Source organism: Cibotium barometz, chromosome 24 (genome assembly GCF_041138505.1).
Source record: "Cibotium barometz isolate CiBa-2024 chromosome 24, ASM4113850v1, whole genome shotgun sequence".
Lineage (NCBI taxonomy): Eukaryota > Viridiplantae > Streptophyta > Polypodiopsida > Cyatheales > Cibotiaceae > Cibotium > Cibotium barometz.
The window spans coordinates 46798046-46820154 of record NC_141069.1 but is presented as its reverse complement, the minus strand read 5'-3'; the positions used below and the strand labels follow the sequence as shown (position 1 = coordinate 46820154).

General features: G+C 38.9%; 1 protein-coding gene and 1 pseudogene across 1 annotated transcript; both read right to left on the bottom strand.

The window, feature by feature from the left end:
* Window positions 1-7994: 7994 nt before the first annotated feature.
* On the bottom strand, window positions 7995-11218 carry LOC147625378 (uncharacterized; annotated as a pseudogene).
* LOC147625377 (uncharacterized) lies at window positions 10669-13213 on the bottom strand. The gene is made up of 3 exons (XM_086818725.1): window positions 12098-13213; window positions 11358-12021; window positions 10669-11265 (listed from the first exon to the last, which is right to left on the bottom strand). Exons 1-2 carry the CDS (start codon window positions 12320-12322, stop codon window positions 11668-11670), a joined length of 579 nt encoding a protein of 192 aa, XP_086674851.1. The 5' UTR covers window positions 12323-13213; the 3' UTR covers window positions 10669-11265; window positions 11358-11667.
* Between the last annotated feature and the right edge of the window lie 8896 nt (window positions 13214-22109).

Genomic DNA, 22109 nt, shown 5'->3' with positions numbered 1-22109 from the left:
TGCTGATCGACATGGGAATTGGCATAGATGTCCGAGATGCAGTGATGGCTCCACGAATTGCCCGCATGGTTCCAAGAAGAAATGCAAAGGTTTTGCGTGACTCTTTAGCTTGGCATGTTTGTACGCCATAGTCAATCATCCAAGGATGTACTATGAATATATGCATTAGGGCGCAGAGAGTGGATACGTGTATGATAAGTATTGCTTGCTTGCCTCAAACTCAAGGACGCATAAAAACATGCTGAGTTTTTTTGAAATACATGCTGAGAATAGAGGTTGTATGCTTCATGAAATCTTTTGCAGCTCATTGGCACATACATACATGCAGAAATTTTCTGAATTACATGGTGAGAATAGAGGTTGCATGCTTCATTTGTTTGTAGCTGCTGAGGTCTTTTGAATCATATGTTGAAATACATGCATCTAAGGGGATGGAAATTCTAGTCTTATGGATATGTAAGGCAGATAGGAGAAAATAGTGGTGGGTACGGCAAATGTGGAAACTCACGCAATCTTCCACACATTGGAAGCATGTTTGGATGGGGAGGGGTATGTGAGGAGGGCGGTGGGTGAGGGGGAGCGGGAGGGGGAGGCAGTGGGGATGGCGAGATGATGTCAGATGCTGGGACAATGAGGGCAACATCCATGAGGATTTTGGAAGAACAGATGTTCGGGTAAGATGACACATTGGTGAATGAGGCGGTGCCATTGATGTCATAGAAAGCACAATTGAAGGGCACAGTGGTTTTATTATTGGGGGCGATTTGATCAGATATGGTAAGTCTTTATAGCTAGTTTTAGCAGCTCAATGATGAGCATCAATCCAAAGATAAACATATGTAATTTTTTTGTGACACACTGTAGGATCACAAAAATACCATATTAGAGAATTTGGAAAAATCCCAATTCCCATTTTGCAAGATTATAAGAAAGGGACCATGGTGATTCTTTTTAAGCTTTTCTCAAAATCCCCTTATGTGACATATCATTGGAAAGAGCTTAAAGATTAAGTTTTAAATACACATTCTCCGATAACTTTCAAGTTTGTATGCTTAAGACAACACAAAGTAGATTGAAAAGAAAATTCCCAAAATCTTGGGATTTTTTGAAATTCTCCAATATGGTAATCAAAGGAAAAAGACAAATAGAATCTCTTAATTTTTGGGCATGGACTACCTACACAAGCAAGTATATACATCTAATTCACATAGAAATGACAAGAAATAGACACGACAAGCACCCACTTCAAATATCATGCAAGAGAGTCACTTTGAGAATTACGAGCATATTCAAGAGCCAAGTATCCATAAAGTATCATCTGAAGCTACAATGTAAGAAACACCTCTAGCGCCTTCATCATCAAAGAGTTGTACTTGGCATGGATGTTGAGCAAAGTGCTGCTAAAATCAAGAACTTTGTCAAAGCTCTTTTTTACAATATCCTTATTATCAAATCTCTTCCCTTGTGTAGAGCTTCAATTTAAACACATGAGGAGGTCTAAGAATTCTTGGAAAAACTACCATGAATGGCTAGAAACTGAGCTAGAAACATGGTTATAATGCTTAGTTAATGCTCAATGCATGCTCATACGTGGCAACACTCATAACTATAGCCTATGTGGGCCTTCAAAGATCCTCTTCATCAAACATTAGATCCGTCACCACCATAATGATGACCTTCTACCACCCTTAGCATTGCAAATCAATACGTTGAAAGAGGTATAAACTCACAAAATTGCATATATCATCAAGCAAATTTTATTTACACATGCAAGCTAGTGCTATCACTTCTTAAAGTGACAAATCCATTTGTAACTGTGCCTCGACCCCCAACTAAAACAAAATATTTCTTAAACCTACATTTTACAAAGGTGTGCCATAAACACAACAATCAAAAACTTAATGAACATAGCAAAATCACATGAAGTCTCTCTTTTTAGAACCATTAAGAACAACCTAAACACATCAAAAGCACATGAATTCTTGTTTGCAAAACCATTAACATATGCTAATATATACTAACCAATGTTTTTACACTGATGTAGTCCTACTCCATCTCCAAGAATTAAAGTGGCATGTCCACTATGCCACTAATGTTATACTGCTACAAAAGTAAGATTTCTAAGTTTTTTATAGACTCTCGAGCTATGACTACATTAACCTTTGCATCATATTTAGTGAGCTCTATCATTTCAAAAGCACAACATGGAGAGAGATCTTAATACACTAAAATTTATAACATGAGCCCACCAACAAAGTGGCATGTTTAGGCCTTAATCTTGCATCTACAACACACCGCTTAAGCTTGCACACACCATTTGATCTCTATACCACAACATTCATAAGTGGCAATATACATACAATTTACTCTCAAGCTCTATAAAGCATTATCTACAATTCTCATGGAATATTTATATTAGGAATGAAGTTTACATTGATGTGGTGGCACATTTTGAGATACTTTACTACCATACTTTTTAAGGAGGTTGAATACACATCATATTAACCATAAATTAAAAGAGTACTGAAGTATGTTAAGCACACACACGAGCATATGCACACACTCACACTCCCCTCTACATAATTTCAATAGTCATTATGGTCATTACTACCCATGACCACAATAGCACTTGGAAATTGCTTTATGATGGACAATATAGAGTGGAGGAGATCAATGGTGTGAAGAAGAGAAATCTAATGCGAGAGAATGCCCTAGAAAATGTGAACGCATGGTGAGTCTTTATGAAAAACCTTAGCAATCCATGATGTTAGTATGTGGTTGTTGTGGAAGAAACAATATGCACCATAACCAAACCCTAATTATCACATGGAGGAAATAATGCAGTATTAACAAACCCTAATTCTTATGTGAGATAAAATTAGCGTACTTGATTATGTCTCCTTTGGGTTGAGGGTAGGATATTCTCTCTCACAAACAAGTGCAAGCTATCTTTGTTTACATCTCAAATGTGCAATGGATGATTGTCAAGGAGAACCAAGCACATAAAGGAAAATTTGGACCATGGACAGTAGAGAGAGTAGAGGGGAGTTTGGATTTGGCCTATGGGTGGTAGAGAGGGTAGATGGGGCCTTGCACTAATAATCAAACACTTTTTTGGATGCCATTTGCACATAGAAACACTAGATTTAGTTGAGCATACAAAAGTTTGATTGCACACATAGACCCCTGATTTCAACTAATGTAAAATACAGGTGAAATACATACCTCTGAGAGCACATAGTAAGCAATAGTCATAGACAAAATCTTGAAATATCCTATGACTCAAAGAAGGGACCTTGCAATAGCATGAACTCTTCTTCTTTATTGACATTTTGGTGGTAGAGGCCAAGAGAGTGCAATGAGGTAGAGAAAGAGAGAGAGAGAGAGAGAGAGAGAGTAGGAGGGATGACAAATTTTGAACATAAAGAACTCTTTCCTTTTTAAAAAAAAGGTTAACTAATTTTATCTTATCTATATTATGTATATGTGTGTAACTAAATATATGCATTATAGTAATTAATGAATTATAGGTTATGTATATGTATATCATGTATGTGTGAGTAATTAAATATATGTATTAATTGCTATAGTTATTAATTATTATAGTGCATATATATAGTTACTCACATATACATAAATGAATATATTTTAGTTATAAATTATATGTATATTATATATATGTGTGCAACTAAATATATGCATTATAGTAATTAATAATTCATAAATTATATATATGTGTGTGTGTGTAATTTTATTATATATACATACAAACATAGATATGCATATATATGTATATATTATTTATAAACATATATGTTATATGCATTATTTATATATACTATAATAAGGCACTCATCAAATGGAATCAAAACTTTCGAAGTCACAATTGAGCTTAAAGTGATTGTCTTGAACTGAAATCAAATCTTTTAGAAGATATGATTGAATTTAAGGTAATGAAATCTTTTAGAAGCTATGATTAAATTTAAGGTGATCAATTGAAATCAAGAAGTTATCCATGGATCCTTTTGTTTATCCTTGTGTAATTGTTGCATTAATCCCTTATTGTGTAATTGTTTATCCTTGTGTAATTGTTTATCCTTGTGTAATTGTTGCATTGTTTAATTGTTTGTCCTTGTGTAATTGTTGCATTAATCCCTCATTCTTCCTTTGCAAATATGCTAACTTATCCATGGATCCTCTAAATCTCATAGAGGTTGTAGCCCATTAAGTCATATGAAATCCCCCACTTTCCTCCATAAGTAGTGTATTCAGGTTTTTCAGTGGAAGTGGATTCCTCACCTAGAAGATTTCTTTGCAATTGGGAAAGAGATACTTTGGGAGGCATTGGGGAATGTAGCTCATGGAAATTAGGGATAGGCATGTCTAGTTGAAGTTCCTCATTTGTAGAGCTAAATATTGGCCACCTTCTCTTTTGGATGACTGCCTCCACGGAGGGATCCGTAGTAGGAGAGGGGATTGTAAAAGATGTGGGTTGTGTGGAATGGGTGGTAGAAGACATAGGTAAGGGAGGGTGGGATAGTAGAAGTAGGTGATGTTGGAGGAGTAGGGTGGGGTGGAAATTAGCATTGGAGGTGTTGAGGATTTTGGTGAAGAGAGAGAAGTGAGGTTGCCATTAGGTGGTGGCAAGGCTACCAAACAAGGACAAGGTATCCATAAATCCTAGTTCCACATTCTATTAAAGGGCTGTATGAAGGAGAGTTATTGTTGTGACCAACAGGGTGTTGAGGATGTATGGGTTATGAATAACTTGCATGTGGTTCTTCATGTATAACTGCATATCCTTGCTAAAACCATTCATCAACTTTGCCATTTAGAATGTTTAATCATTAACTTTATCATTTAGAATGACCCAGAAAAGCTTTTTGGGGATCATGTTGTACCTCTCAAACCATCTCCTAGATGAAGAGGGAGATGACTATGTAGCTGATGCAGAGCATGTCATCTGCAAAAAAGCAATATGAATCAATAGAGTAAAGTAAACTAATAGCAGTGCTTAATGAGACTAGGATAAGTCAGATGATCTTGTTTTCTTAACACACCATGTGTGTTAGCATTGTCTAGCCAACTGATAAAAATGATCAGTAAAAAATATACCCGATTGAGCTAGCTCTGTTGCACATCGACCTTGGTATTGTTGTTCTCCTATCGATCCATGCAAAACATCTATAAATCCCAGAATACAATCGATGTTTTGCCATGTCTCATATGATGAAGGGTATAAATCTGAAATAAAATAACACAAGAATGTCAATAAGCAAAGAAAGAAAGCTTCATCTTAAAAATCCATACATCTCATAAAGAACAAAACCACAATAGAAAAATATACAATTAGGCCTGTGTTGCGGAAGATCATTTGGATAGTCTTGCAAGACAAGTTCTTTATGCATGTACACATGCTTAATCAAAACTTCTTTCACCGATATCTTCCCTCTGGTGATTTTAAAATCTCGTACTCTTCCCTTCCTGACACCAAGAAAATGTTTTTTGTCTGGGGTCTCTTTCTTTTGCTAGGTTGCATGAGCACCCATGCTCCTTTCGAAACACTAAACCTTTCCCAAGTTCCTTCCGTTTTGACTGTACTTGAATTCTCTACCGAAGAAATAGAAGAAGCAGGTCGACGGGGTAATGATGTGTGGTATAATTCTGCCTTCATAGCATTATCATCCACAGAGCGTCTTCCACAAGAACGGCCATAGTTTTTATTCACCATGGAGACCTTGTGAATCTGTAACAACAGCAAAGTAATGTAAACAAGGTAACAAAGTGAAGTTTCAAGAAAGAGAAAGTGGGCAGACAGACAGTTGACAAGAAACATCTTACTCTAAGCCAAACAGGATCAAGGGAGCAGTTTTGAAAAAGAAGAGGCTGCTGCACAATGAGGCAGTGGTGTAGAATGGTAGACCTTTCGAAGGAAAGGCAGCACAACATTTCAAAGTTCAAAGGAAGGTGGAAGCGGGAAGGCCCTTGTCAGAGAAAATGTCAGACTAGATTCTATCTTCATGTCCAAAGATCTTGTGAGAATAAAAAACTAATCTCCACATTAATGTAGCACGCTTGTACCTACATAAAGTATTGTTTCTTTTATCTATTTTCTCTTATTTTTGTGAATTTCCAACGTTACGTTGGCCCTCTATTGATTGGTTGAGAGCTTATTTTTCCAAACCGTAAAAGGCCCCAAAATAAGCTCCCTTTTTTCCTAATGGTTGAATCAATTCTGAATGAATCCGTGCTGAATTAAGTCAGTGCTAAATCTCAATTCTAAGTGTTGAATCAATTCTGATTAGTGTTGAATCAATTGTGATTGAATTAGTGCTGAATCAATTATGAATCAGAATTGAATCAGTGCTGAATCAATTCTTGACTGACTGCGTGCTGAATCAATTCTGACTCACTCACAGGTTTCAACAGCTTCCCTACCTTCCCGATAATGCCTGTTTCCTGAGATCTTGCTGCACTGGTTATGGCTACTCTTGGGATGTTGGTCATGCTTCTTCAGTTCTTGGTACAGCCTAGAAGTACCCAAGCTCAAAGGGAATCCATCTTGTGGCATAACAATGTTGTGCGCAGGCAAGTTTTATCTGGACATTCAACACAAATATCTTTGATAGTCAGTTGCATGTGCACCCATATGAGAGCTATGTTGTCATATATTGCTTCTCATCGCTCTATACACACGGTGTTCTATGTTAAACCAAGGTCATTGGATTGGTGGGTTGCCATTGAGATTATTTGAAGATTTGACGACCTTGCTTTGAGAGCAGATGTAACAAGGGCCCATCCCACTCCCACTGACAAAAGTTAGTGGAAGGATTATTCCTATTGAGAAGCAAGTTACAGTTGCACTTCTTTGATTTGCTAGCGGAACAAGGCTTATTGAAATTGGTGAGCAGTTCGGGCTTGGAAAGGAAACCATATCAAAAATAGTGTATAAGTTTGTTGAAGGCTTTGCTTTGTTACCAAACGAGACTTCATCTTTTGGCCAAGAGATTCTGCACACCTAGCTCATGTGAAAGAAAAGTTCTTTCGCCAATGAGGCCTCCCCAATTGCTGCGGTGCTATAGATGTCACCCACATCAACATGGACATGCCAAGATGCGAGAATAGGCAAGATTGGTATGACCGTATAACAAGAACTATTCTATGAGTGTGCAATGCATAGTTGACATGGACCTTCGGTTTATGAATGTGTTTACGGGATGGCTAGGTTCGGCTAATGACAAGCAGATTTTGCGCAATTCTTCATGCATGCGCTGTGTTGAGGAGGGTCTCTACTTGAATGGTTATCCTTTTACTCACGGCCGCTTGATGATCCATGAATACATTGTGACAGGCGGTGGATACACACTAAGAGATTGGTGGATGACCCCGCACATCAACCCTCTTCGTCCAATGCAAAGGAGATTTAATTTCTATTTGTCATCCACACGCATTGTTGTTGAGAGGGCTTTTGGGAGGTTAAAGCAAGTGTGGGTATTTGAATCGAAAGATCCCAAGTCCAAGGCCAAAGAAACTTGCAATAGTCATAGTCACTTGTTGCATGCTTCACAACATGCTGATCGACATGGGAATTGGCATAGATGTCCGAGATGCAGTGATGGCTCCACGAATTGCCCGCATGGTTCCAAGAAGAAATGCAAAGGTTTTGCGTGACTCTTTAGCTTGGCATGTTTGTACGCCATAGTCAATCATCCAAGGATGTACTATGAATATATGCATTAGGGCGCAGAGAGTGGATACGTGTATGATAAGTATTGCTTGCTTGCCTCAAACTCAAGGACGCATAAAAACATGCTGAGTTTTTTTGAAATACATGCTGAGAATAGAGGTTGTATGCTTCATGAAATCTTTTGCAGCTCATTGGCACATACATACATGCAGAAATTTTCTGAGTTACATGGTGAGAATAGAGGTTGCATGCTTCATTTGTTTGTAGCTGCTGAGGTCTTTTGAATCATATGTTGAAATACATGCATCTAAGGGGATGGAAATTCTAGTCTTATGGATATGTAAGGCAGATAGGAGAAAATAGTGGTGGGTACGGCAAATGTGGAAACTCGCGCAATCTTCCACACATTGGAAGCATGTTTGGATGGGGAGGGGTATGTGAGGAGGGCGGTGGGTGACGGGGAGCGGGAGGGGGAGGCAGTGGGGATGGCGAGATGATGTCAGATGCTGGGACAATGAGGGCAACATCCATGAGGATTTTGGAAGAACAGATGTTCGGGTAAGATGACACATTGGTGAATGAGGCGGTGCCATTGATGTCATAGAAAGCACAATTGAAGGGCACAGTGGTTTTATTATTGGGGGCGATTTGATCAGATATGGTAAGCTTGGCAATGATGGATACGTTGGGGGAAATTACTGACATTTCAGGGAGAGGGGCATCATCAAAGGTGGTGTTGAGGTTGGTGTAGATGACCATGCCCACAACAGGGCTTGCGAAGGCATAGCCAGGGGGGGCCGAGTAGAGTGTGAAATTGACGATTCTGCGGTAGACCATGATGACGAAGGGGCCGCCCGTCTGCACAATGAGGCCCTGCGGGATGGTGAACTCGTTGAAGGTGAGGCCACGCTTTGTGGGCGCTGCCTGCGCGGATGCGCATGGCCTGGCACAAGATGCCATCGAGAAAGGGGGGCAGAGAGACATTGTAGATGATGCCTGTCGCGTGTGAAAGCGCCATGAAAACGTATTTGCGCAGGGCGGTGTCCACCCCTTCTCTCCTCACTCCATTGGCGGTTGTGTTCACATGAATGCAGCGACCTCTTCGGGCGACAGGAGAGGCTCTTCGGGGTCATGAAATGTTGAAGAGGAGGAAGGTGGCGATGGGGGTGGAGCTTCTGCTGCAGAGGAGGTAGCTGCCCGCAAAGGCCATGAGGAGCACCGCCCACAAAGCGGAGACGGAGGTCCGCTTCCTCTGCCTTTCTTATAGCTCCAGCTCCCTTCGAGCTTGCTCTGCTCGTTCCAGTCCTGTAAATAGGAATGCTAAAGAGGAAACTATGACAGAGCTCAATGCTGCTAGAAGAAGATCGGTAGGAGAGACGAGAAGAGAGAGAGAGAGAGAGAGAGAGAGAGGGGGAGGGGCGGGTTTGAAGACAGGTCTAGCTGGACTCTACCGAAGCATATCGTGTGTCATGGGCATTTCTAAGGTTTTCGACTAAGGTTTTGTACGGTTCATAATTTCATAATTATGAACAAACTTTATTTGTTAAGCTGAGATGTTGCAACATATATAAACTCCAACTAAGCGCATTGTGTGTCATACGCATTTCTTGTGAGGTTTTCGACTGAGCTGTGTACTCATCGCATCATTTTCCATACACAAATGAGTTTACAATGCAAAAAAAATGTTTGAGAACCCATATTGAGCAAGTCATTATATTCACTCTACTATTCACTCTACTATTCGGAAAAAATCACAGCTCCACAGAGACAAGGCCGATCAAAATTCTGTCACCACAGATATTTTTTAAATATACCAAAGAAAATTCTTATGGAGTTAGAATTTTCATACTTGGTGTCACACCCACAAACTCTCTAGCAGCCCCATCGTGAGCAAACATTAAATATCAGAATCCCGCAACCTACGTAGTATTACATGCAAATTCAATCTGGGTCAATAAGATCCCCAAGCAAAAAAAAAAAACAGAACCGTCAATGTACGCAAAAACCACAGTGAGCAATACTGACAAGCCCTAATTTTGCTTCAATTTACTGCAATTAGGGTGTTGAAAGCATCGTCGCCCCCTCCCACGGTCTTATCACTCGGCATCTGGCCATCGGGCTGCAAACAAAATTACAAAAACAGAAGGATTATGCATCAAGCTAATATAATCAAAACAGCTTACTAAAAATAAATTACCTTAGAGCATTTATCGCTAATATAATCAAAACAGCTTACTAAAAATAAATTACCTTAGAGCATTTATCGCTCATTGTGTGCCCCTATTGGGATGGATGCTTTAGAACCTCGGTGAAGGCTTTCTCGGAGTCGAAGAAGGTGATGTGAACATCCTTAGTATTATTATTATTATTATTAATACCGTCATCATGATTATCATTATTGTGACTTAGATCCTCCACAAGCTGTGTCAAGAGCTTGTTATGCAGCTCGCTGAGATTGTTGATCTCTTCCACGCACCCATACTCGCTTGAGTTGGTGAACACCTTCGTGTATATTGTGTGAACCACTTCCGTCTAGCCTTTAAAAAAAAGGATAAGCTAAGGTTTAAAGCTTTGATAAATCTTTTGAAGACGGCAGCGGCAATCTTCCCCAGCACGAGACGACGACGGCAGAAATCTTCCCCCTCGTCTGAACACAGAACTTCGCGCGGGATCTTCGTGCAGACATGGAGATGCGGGGAAGAGAGAGAGAGACACAGAATGCTCGAATAAAATACCCAGCGATTGACGATAGCGGTTGAGAGGGGTGGCGATAGCGGTTGAGAAGAGGACCGGTTGCCACCCTTCTCTCAAGATTTTTTGAACCTTAGGTTTTTCGATTCAACTAATTAATAGAATTTTATTTATCGCTCATTGTGTGCCCCTATTGTGTGGAATCCATAAGGCTTTGTAACACATGCATGAAAACCATTGAGAAATTTTTAAAAAAGGGAATACATACATAGATCTATGCACAACAATGAGAGCAAACTTGTCAACATATCCATAGCTTTAAATTTCTTATTGCATACAAAGGCTGATTACATAACCGTTGATTACATAACGGACGCTAAACCCCGATAGTTTGTAAGCCAAAAAAGATTACAAAAAGGTTGTTTTGTTTCAAGCCCAAACAAAGCTAACGTCATTGAACCATACATTAGGGATAGGACCTATATGGTACTAGGCATCATATGATGATCAAAAAAGGGTAGATACACCAAGTGCCGATGAGAAGGATTCAATAGCGGTGGCTATTTTGAAAAGAGCCACATTGCCTCCCGTTCATTCTCCAACCTAGCCTTCTCCATCTCTAGGCATTCCTTGTTGCTTGCTCGCCTCAAACTCCTCACGGGTTATCTCCAAAAGTTCATTATGGCCCTTTGTGCGCTTTTCTTCCACTTCACCAAAAAGATCAACGAGCTTCATGGTAGTTCGATCAAAAGACTCTAATGCATCACCAACAAGTTCAATACGCTTGCGCCGCTTGTGTCCACTTGTATTCTCCTTCAAGGTCTCCTCTATGACCTCCATATCCTCCTCTACTTCAAGATTGCTCTCAACACCTGCCCTTGGAGCACCTATGCATCAACCCAAGAAAGGATTTTATACACTATCATGCTTAAAAAAACACAAGTAAGATTGCAATGCATTCTATATAATGGAATGATACCTTGCGCTTCAGTTGATGTGTCAAAGAAAATATCACCGGGATCAACCACTCTAAATTGTCCAAAACAAACTTCAATGGCATTAAAAAAGGCGTTCCTCAAATCGAGGAGGAAGCTTCAGCTTTGTGTGAGCTCTAGAATCCATGGCCCAATATGCACTAAGGCCAAAAGGAGTGTTTCGACCATAGTCAAAAATTATCTTCCAATCTTCGTAAACTCGATTCCACCTATCCATACATTGCCTCCAAGTACGGTTAACCCCTTCTGCGACACACTTTTCAGAAACATATGTCCACTTTTGTTGTTTGGTTCTCACCCATGCTGGTAGTGTGCGATTTTCCTTTCCTTTTTCAACCAAGGTCCAAGTTTCTGCACCATCCCAATAGATGGGGCCATCACCATTTGTCCTACCAATGGATGCTTGCTTGCTTGAGTGCTGCTAATTGGCTGAGAAGTTGGCTTCCCATCAACGTTTTGAAAGCTCATAGTTGATGCAGCCTGCCCAACACCTACTTGAGCTCCACTTATTGCTGGAGTGCCACATGCAAGGTCCGAGACTGGGTGGAAAACATCCTGATTGTGCACCTCAAATTCTGCAGTTTTTGAAGTAGACCTTCCTTTTTCACTTCTACTTTGTTTACCTTGACTCCTTGTTTGTTGCTTTCCCTGTGAGTGCCTTAATGTTAAAGAAGAGGATGGACAGACAATTAGGCTGTAAACAGGGCATTGAAAAAAACATTACCCGATTTGAAATTTGAGCTAAGGGTGTTCGCCTTGCTACATGAGGAGGAGGAGATGACTGCAGGAGAACTCTTGGAAGGAGAGATGATTGACGAAGCATTGGTGTGGAATCACAGGAGTAGGTTGGAAGAGGAGAGGATGGAGGACTGAGTTGAAACCGAGTGCTTGGCACAAAGAAATCCTCATCTTGACTCCAAGTTTCATTAAGATCGAATGTACTGCACATGGCTCAACCTGCAGTAGCTGAATGTAGAATCACCAGGTGCAGTTGAGTAGTGTGGAAGGTGGTTTGGGAAGCAGTCGACTGTGGGCGCAATATTTCATCTGTGAAAAAAGAAGAAAGCCAAAGGTCTACTCTGCGCTGGTGGAAACATGACCAGGCGCTGATTTAAAAAAAAATATCGAAAATACGCTACTCTGTGCTGCACCAGGCGCTGGTGGAAACAGGACCAGGCGCTGGTAAAAAAAAATATCTAAAATACGCTACTCTGTGCTGGTGGAAACAGGACCAGGCGCTCGTGAAGAAAAAAAAACGAAAAAAATCGCTGGCGAAAAAATCAGAGTGTTTTCAAGGAAATATTCGTGCATAAATGACCGGGCTGGTGATTATTTTCTAACGTGGGATGTGGTGGATGAGGGCGTGCATTCATGATCGCCTGGGGAAAAGTTGCATTCTCCTCTGGTGCTCAAACGGGTTGCACTGCAGGAGTGGTGCAACCCGTTCAGCCACCGGCACTCGGATGCCCACCACGAACCGATGAAACATGTGACCTCGCAAATGGCCAGTAGGTGCGAGCACTCGCGAAAACAGAGCCTATATGGGACATCCTCAAGATAAAATAAGCAATATCATTACAATAACATACGAACAATCATAAGAACAGAGTGTGCAATAACGACGCATACTATTTGCGCTTAAGCAATATCATTACAATAACATACGAACAATCATAAGAACAGAGTGTGCACTAACGACGCATACTACACATGAAACGACCGATACGGCAATCTCGCCATCTGGGGCTTCCTCCAACGTCAAGAGGGGCGGCCTGATCCCCGGTTTGAACGTCTTGGAACATGACAATTTTCAGCTGTTGCGACGGTAGCTCAGGCGAGTCACGCGACTCGGCAGGGTTGTCAGAGTCTGGAGTTCGTCCCCTGTCAAGTTCTGTATGAAGACAAACAGTGGTGTAAGGGGAATATGCGAACGGAAAGCGCATCTCTAGGGATACCACAAATTACGCTTCGTGGTGGACATGCCGCCCACCGCCCCTGTTCAGGCCCAACGTGATGGCAGGTCCTGATTGATGCCACGTGTGCGCATGTCCACCAGCCGGGCTGTCAGGTGGCAGGTCCTGATTGATGCCACGTGTGCGCATGTCCACCATGACGCTTTACTTCAGCGGGGCTGTCGGGCGGGGACAAGAAAAAGCTGGCGTCCGGACTCCGTTGTCGTTAGAATCATTGGACGGACATCACGGGAAAAGGGTTCAACATGTCCTCCGAGGAATCATCGCGACGCATTTTACCCTTCACAGGGAATATTTATCCCTTTAAAAGGAAAGCTTAATTTTGAAAAGTTCCTCGAGTGAGTGAAACATGGTTAAGATTGTCGCCCCCAAATGTCACCTTTCAAAATTGAGGCCTAATTCACGGGCCCAACATGGAACGATTCTCTACAGGTCCCATCTCTGTCAATAAAAGTTTGTATGTGAATGTATCACGTGAATTTAAGCGAAAGTATTTTTCAATTCACTTTTTTTTTGGGATAAATTGTATTTATATAAGGGGTTAGTTAAAGGTTTGTGTAGATTTTAAATACTCAAAATTCACACAAATAAAGGAATTTTTAGTGTACTCATTGAATGCATGTGATATACATATTTTCTATAGAGTGACACCTCCTCACCCCCCTCAGAAGAATAATCACAACAACGTCGTTAACAACCAATTTAATTTATTTCCCCTCTTGCTGCCCCTTCAAAGCCTTCTACACCTACAATGTATTCATGTTTGCTATGCTAGCAAGAGTACCAACTCTCTCTCCGTCTTGTATTCGAGTATCAACTGTCTTTTTGAGCAACATTTTATTCATAGGTGGTTGCTACATAGAGGAGATTATTAACGCCACTTGATGTGATTTGCCATCGACCCCATGTGCCAATGATGTCGTCGATATTTTTCGGTCCATTCTATTACAAGATTAGAAGGGAAAATCCTATTATCATTGGTTATTTGCATTAGATTTGAGCCCAAGAGGCTTAGATATGATTGCATACATAAGCAAACAAATAGCTCAGCTAGTATAATTAGGAGTAATTTTCACTCCGAAGACAGTGGTGGTCAATGGCATTTAATGATACATAAGTTAGGCATGACATCACTAGACCAAACAACCATACCCAAGAACTTATTGAGAACATACTTGGGGTATTTACATGTGTATCTTTGCACATGAAATAACACTACAAGAGAAGGCATGCATAACCATGGAAGAACAAAGGAAATATAAAAGTGAATAATTGTGTTATGTAGCTATGTGCACGACAGTACTACGGGTATTTGGCTATAGTCGCCTATATAGCCTCATGTATAGTTGTGCGCATAGCCTCATGTATAGCTATGTTTTTTTTTAAGGAGCAAAATGGGACAGATGTTTCTTCCCCACTATGCTCCTATTCCAAATAAATACCGATCTATCATATACATATAAGCCCAAAAAAGTTACAAATAACATATGCATATAAGCCCAAAAAGGGGATTATTATTATTATTAATCACCTTGCGCATAACAGATACATATAAGACCAAATTTTTTGTTAATGGAATATATAATATATATAAACCGAAAAAGATGTTACGAATGAAGTATTTTAAAATAAACCCGATAGAGCAATGTTACATTGATGTATAGCATATGTTCTATTATAATGTCCTCATTAGGACTCACCTCCATTATACCAACTCCTGTCCCTTTCGGTCCTTTGATAGCCACTTCTGATGCCTATTTATTCTAGTCCTCTCACTTCCTATGAGATCCATGTCTTCTCTGATCCTTCTACTATCCCTATTAAGACCCTGCTGCTCACTTCCACTCACAACATACCCATGTTCATGAGGGTAGCGCCTCTCAATGTGGTTTTGCCCCCCATCACCACTTAGGTAGTGGTATTGAAAATGCTTCTTAGAGCCTTCTAGTGGTGGGTTTCATCATCTTCACCTAATTGTGTAAGCGAGGAGCCTGAGGATGGTTGCCTACTTTATGACTTGGGTGATGATGGAACACCCTTGATCGATGATATAAAGATTAGGTTCTACTATAACTTTTGACAATTGGTGAAACAAATTTAGAAGAATTCGTTCAAAACATGGGGAGAGCAAAGAAGTACATAATTTATCTATATAGTGCAATGCATGAATGAGCGGTTTTCCAATCCCAAAACATGCATTTTTCCAATAAATGGGCTATAGATGGCATTATAAAAATGCTCAACAATAGGAGGTCATGCATAAGGAGAAATCTAAGGGAAGGAAAAGGTATTTTGGCCCATTGCATGTGGAAAAAGAGTGTAAGAAGTCATTCAAAGAGCATAAAGATAGTAAGACTCACCTATAACAAAAGGCAGCACATCGTTCTGAATTGGCGAAGTATGGTGCAACAAAATATGGTTGAAGAGAAAACACAGCTTGATGAACAGATTTGTAAGTTCTCATAACTTTCGTATCCATATGCATGTTATCTCTTATGCATTGCTAAACTTTCATATTTTCTATGCATTGTGGTAATTGTTTGTGTCATTAACCTCAACATTTTGATTTATAGAATTAAAGACTGCGCCCTTGTTTACCAATCAGATGCGTGAACCATGCTACTAAATGCATGCACTCTTCAAGTTAGGTCTCATCCAAGACTTTATAGCTAGTTTTAACAACTCAATGATAAGCATCAATCTAAAGATAAACATATCTACTTTTTTGTGACACATTGTACGACCAAACAAGTTGTGAAAACCATATATAATATATATAAACCCAAAAAAGATGTTACAAAATGAAGTATTTTATAGTAAACCTGAAAGAGAAATGTTACATTGAAGTATAGCCTATGTCCATCCTAATTAGGAAGCAAACTAATGTCATCATCCTTTCCACCACCATGTGCTACATCTTCACCACCTTTATCCTCATCCTACATTATATACAATGAAAAATAAACATAATTAGTGCTATAATACTTTTTGTAACATCTATGGGGATGCCCATTATTTTATTTCAGGATGTTTTTATTTTGAATGTGTCTTTTATATCATCGACCATGATTAATGTGTTTAATCAAGATGTATGCAGTGATATGATATCTACTAGGATTAATTTGTTTAGTCAACTATGTGCACAGGTATGATATGATTAGGATTAATGTGTTTAATTAGTTGTGTGAATTCACTAATATTATTTTTAGATACAGGTACTGATTCAGTGATGGATTATGTGTTAATCACGGGTAAAACATGTGTTGGACCACTATGAGATATTTTGGAAGACATGTGAATACCTTTATGGTTTCATATTTAGGCATCAATATTTTGTAAGTCTAAAGTCTCATACCTTTGTATAAACCAAATAGTATTTTATACTTTTAGTAGGCCCAAGACTTTATATTAATGCTTGCTATTTTTTTTAGAGCTTGTATGCTTATAAACTCAAAAATACTTGCTTGGGCTTTGTTTTTGGATTTGTCTTTTTGAAAAGCAACCGCTTTTTCTAATACATATAAATATGGAAGAGTCGTACAAGGGTCGCACCAGGGCTACGCAGGGGAGATTCAACCCAATCTTATGTCGACAATGATTTCTACTCTATTCTCCATATTTTTTTGTTTATTTAATTTAGTTTATTAAGATTTACATTTTAATTTGTGCAAGTACATGTTATGCTCTAATTTTTGTGTTGAAAAATTAGAGTTTTCTTCTCCAAGGGTCTGAAGGTCCTGACATATCCTAGCTTTGGGCACCACTCAATGAGAAGGGTTTTTGAAGAAAAACTTAAAATTCAAGGTTTACGTAATTGAATTGGTATAAAGAAGGACAAAGGTTTAATTTTTGGGATTTCTTAAAGCTTCAAAAAAGTCAAGGAGAAATATCACGAAAAAGAAACACTACAAGGGATTGGCTGTCTAGCATCACAAATGGCATCACAAAAGTGATACTAGGGAGGTATAGCTAGTGACGCTGGAGGTGATGCCTTTGACATGATGCAAAACGTCATTCTTAGTGTCAGGTTTATGACGCATAATGACACTCTACCCCCCCCCCCCCCCCCCCAAAAAAAAGTTATAGGTTGCTAGAAGACATGATCCTAAAAGTGAGGCTATTCATCACAAAGTGAGGGTAAAAGTAAGACTATGCATCACAAAATGGAGGCTAAAAGTAAGTCTATGCATTATTAAAAAAATGACGGAAGGTTTTTTTAAGTAAAAATACATGACGGAGAGCGTCAAAATTTAATTTTGTTTGTTCACTACAACGTCTACAAATGATGCATGAATTTTAAGTCTTGTCTCTCTTCTCTTAATTCTCTTGCTTCTCTAAGTACTTGATCCTATCTCTATCCCTTTCTCTCTCTCTCTCTCTCACACACACACACACACACACACACACATGTGCAAGTGCTTTGTTTTTGGAGTTATCTTTTTGAAAAGCAAGCACTTTTTCTACTACATATAAATATAGGAGAGTGGTACAAGAGCCACACTATACCCAGGGGAGATTCAATCCAATCTTGTGTCAACGTTGACTTCCACTCTATTCTCCATCCTTTTTTTGTTTATTTAATTTAATTTATTAAGATTTATGTTTTAATTTGTACAAGTATATGTTTTGCTCTAATTTTATGTTGAGAAATTAGAGTTTTCTTCTCCAAGGGTCTTAAGGTCGTGACAGTGGTATCAGAGCTTTGGGGACCACTCAATGAGAAGGATTTCGTAAGAAAAAGTCAAAAATCAAGGTTTATGCAATACTTTGTGCTGCAAAGAAGCCCAAATGTTTAATTTTTGGAAATTACTAAAGTTTTAAACAAATCAAGCAAAAATATCACAAAAAAGAAACACTACAAGGGATTAGCTCTCTAGCATCACAAATGGCGTCCCTAGCTACACCTCCCTAGCATCACTTTGTCCCCTCTCTTCTCTGATCCTTCTACTACCCCCGTTTAAGACCCCGCTCACTTCCATTCACAACATACCCCTCTTTATGAGGGTAGTGTCTCTCAATGTGGCTCTGCCACCCCTCACATATTAATGCTTCTTAGAGGCTTCTAGTGGTGGGTTGGATCATCTTCACCTAATCATGTAGGCAAGGAGCTCTAGGATGGTTACTTATATTATGACTTAGGTGATGATGGAACACCCTCTATCGATGATATAGGGATTAGGTTCTACTATACCTTTTGACTATTGGTGAAACAAACTTAGAAGGATCCCTTCAAAACATGGGGAGAGCAAAGAAGTAAAGAATTTATGTTTACAAAGCAATGCATGAATGAGTGGTTTTTCGATACCAAAACATGCATTTTTCCAATAAATGGGCTAGAGATGGCATTGTTTAAACACTCAACAATAGGAGTTCATGCATAGGGAGAAACGTGAGGAAAGAAAAAGGTGTCTATTGGCCCACTACATGGAAAAATAGTGTAATAAGTCATGTAAAGAGCATAAATATAGTAAGAATTACCTATAACAAAAGGAAACACATCATCCTCAATTCTAGAAGCATGGTGCCACAAAATATTGTTCAAGAGAAAACACAACTTGATGAACAAATTTGTAAGTTCTCATACATTTCGTATCCATGCCATATGCATGTTATCTCTTATGCATTGATAAATTTTCATATTTTCTATGTATGTTGCCAATTGCTTGTGTCATTAACCTTAACAATTGGATTTATAGAATTGAAGAATGCCCCCTTGTTACTAATCAGACGCATGAACCATGCTACTAAATTCATGCGCTCTTCAAGTTGGGTCTCATCTAAGTCTTCATAGCTAGTTTTAGCAGCTCAATGATAAGCATCAATCCAAAGATAAACATATGTAATTTTTTTGTGACACACTGTAGGACCACAAAAACACCATATTAGAGAATTTGGAAAAATCCCAATTCCCATTTCGCAAGATTATAAGAAAGGGACCATGGTGATTCTTTTTAAGCTTTTCTCAAAATCCCCTCATGTGACATATCATTGGAAAGAGCTTAAAGAGTAAGTTTTAAATACACATTCTCCGATAACTTTCAAGTTTGTATGCTTAAGACATACCAAAAAGTAGATTGAAAAGAAAATTCCCAAAATCTTGGGATTTTTTGAAATTCTCCAATATGGTAATCAAAGGAAAAAGACAAATAGAATCTCTTAATTTTTGGGCATGGACTACCTACACAAGCAAGTATATACATCTAATTCACATAGAAATGACAAGAAATAGACACGACAAGCACCCACTTCAAATATCATGCAAGAGAGTCACTTTGAGAATTACGAGCATATTCAGGAGCCAAGTATCCATAAAGTATCATCTGAAGCTATAATGTAAGAAACACCTCTAGCGCCTTCATCATCTATAAGAAACACCTCTAGCGCCTTCATCAAAGAGTTGTACTTGGCATGGATGTTGAGCAAAGTGCTGCTAAAATCAAGAACTTTGTCAAAGCTCTTTTTTACAATATCCTTATTATCAAATCTCTTCCCTTGTGTAGAGCTTCAATTTAAACACATGAGGAGGTCTAAGAATTCTTGGAAAAACTACCATGAATGGCTAGAAACTGAGCTAGAAACATGGTTATGATGCTTAGTTAATGCTCAATGCATGCTCATACGTGGCAACACTCATAACTATAGCCTATGTGGGCCTTCAAAGATCCTCTTCATCAAACATTAGATCCGTCACCACCATAATGATGACCTTCTACCACCCTTAGCATTTCAAATCAATACGTAGAAAGAGGTATAAACTCACAAAATTGCATATATCATCAAGCAAATTTTATTTACACATGCAAGCTAGTGCTATCACTTCTTAAAGTGACAAATCCATTTGTAACTGTGCCTCGACCCCCAACTAAAACAAAATATTTCTTAAACCTACATTTTACAAAGGTATGCCATAAACACAACAATCAAAAACTTGATGAACATAGCAAAATCACATGAAGTCTCTCTTTTTTGAACCATTAAGAACAACCTAAACACATCAAAAGCACATGAATTCTTGTTTGCAAAACCATTAACATATGCTAATATATACTAACCAATGTTTTTACACTGATGTAGTCCTACTCCATCTCCAAGAATTAAAGTGGCATGTCCACTATGCCACTAATGTTATACTGCTACAAAAGTAAGATTTCTAAGTTTTTTATGGACTCTCGAGCTATGACTACATTAACCTTTGCATCATATTTAGTGAGCTCTATCATTGTAAAAGCACAACATGGAGAGAGATCTTAATACACTAAAATTTATAACATGAGCCCACCAACAAAGTGGCATGTTTAGGCCTTAATCTTGCATCTACAACACACCGCTTAAGCTTGCACACACCATTTGATCTCTATACCACAACATTCATAAGTGGCAATATACATACAATTTACTCTCAAGCTCTATAAACCATTATCTACAATTCTCATGGAATATTTATACTAGGAATGAAGTTTACATTGATGTGGTGGCACATTTTGAGATACTTTACTACCATACTTTTTAAGGAGGTTGAATACACATCATATTAACCATAAATTAAAAGAGTACTGAAGTATGTTAAGCACACACACGAGCATATGCACACACTCACACTCCCCTCTACATAATTTCAATAGTCATTATGGTCATTACTACCCATGACCACAATAGCACTTGGAAATTGCTTTATGATGGACAATATAGAGTGGAGGAGATCAATGGTGTGAAGAAGAGAAATCTAATGCGAGAGAATGCCCTAGAAAATGTGAACGCATGGTGAGTCTTTATGAAAAACCTTAGCAATCCATGATGTTAGTATGTGGTTGTTGTGGAAGAAACAATATGCACCATAACCAAACCCTAATTATCACATGGAGGAAATAATGTAGTATTAACAAACCCTAATTCTTATGTGAGATAAAATTAGCGTACTTGATTATGTCTCCTTTGGGTTGAGGGTAGGATATTCTCTCCCACAAACAAGTGCAAGCTATCTTTGTTTACATCTCAAATGTGCAATGGATGATTGTCAACACTACAAGAGCTTGAGGGCATACCGACGCTAAAATACCGACGCAAATGTCAAACGTCGATATGTCCGTCGTAATGTTGGAGGAGACAAGTCGGGCGGGGTACTTTCAAATTTTTGTTTCCCGATGCCTATACCGACGCTTATACCGAGGCTTATACCGACGCACATTCCGTAGTATATTCCGACGCATATACCGTCGCATATTCCGTAGAATATACCGACGCTCGTAAGTTTTTTACAGCCGAGAGCCTATTTTCTGGTTTTTTCGCAGAGAACGGCGCACAGGTTGTAGAGAAGGTCTCTTTCTCTCCCTCTCCTCTTTTTTCCTCTCTCCTCTTTTCTCCTTCTTTCTTCTTTTCTCCTCTTCTCCTTCTCCTAATATGTTCTTGCAATTGCTTTTACTTTTTAATTTAAGAATTAGAATGTTTAGGGTTTTGTGTTTTTTGGCTCTCTATGCATGTTGAGAGCTCTCTATGTATGCATAGATCTCCTAATGCATGCATAGAGATTTTAGGGTTTTGTATTAGTTCTTATTCTTGTGGTTAATTTACTAATTATTTTGTTTAATATTTTGTTTTGCAGCTCTTTCACCTCACCAATCTTTCACCAATCCTCTCCTTCAGCTTTGCAAAAAAGAGGTAGATCCTCTTTCGATTTTTCTTGTTTATGCTATTTTCTATGAATTATTGCATCTCTCTTTTATGGTTTAGTGTTAGTTTTGGGTTCTTGTAAGCTTATACATAGGA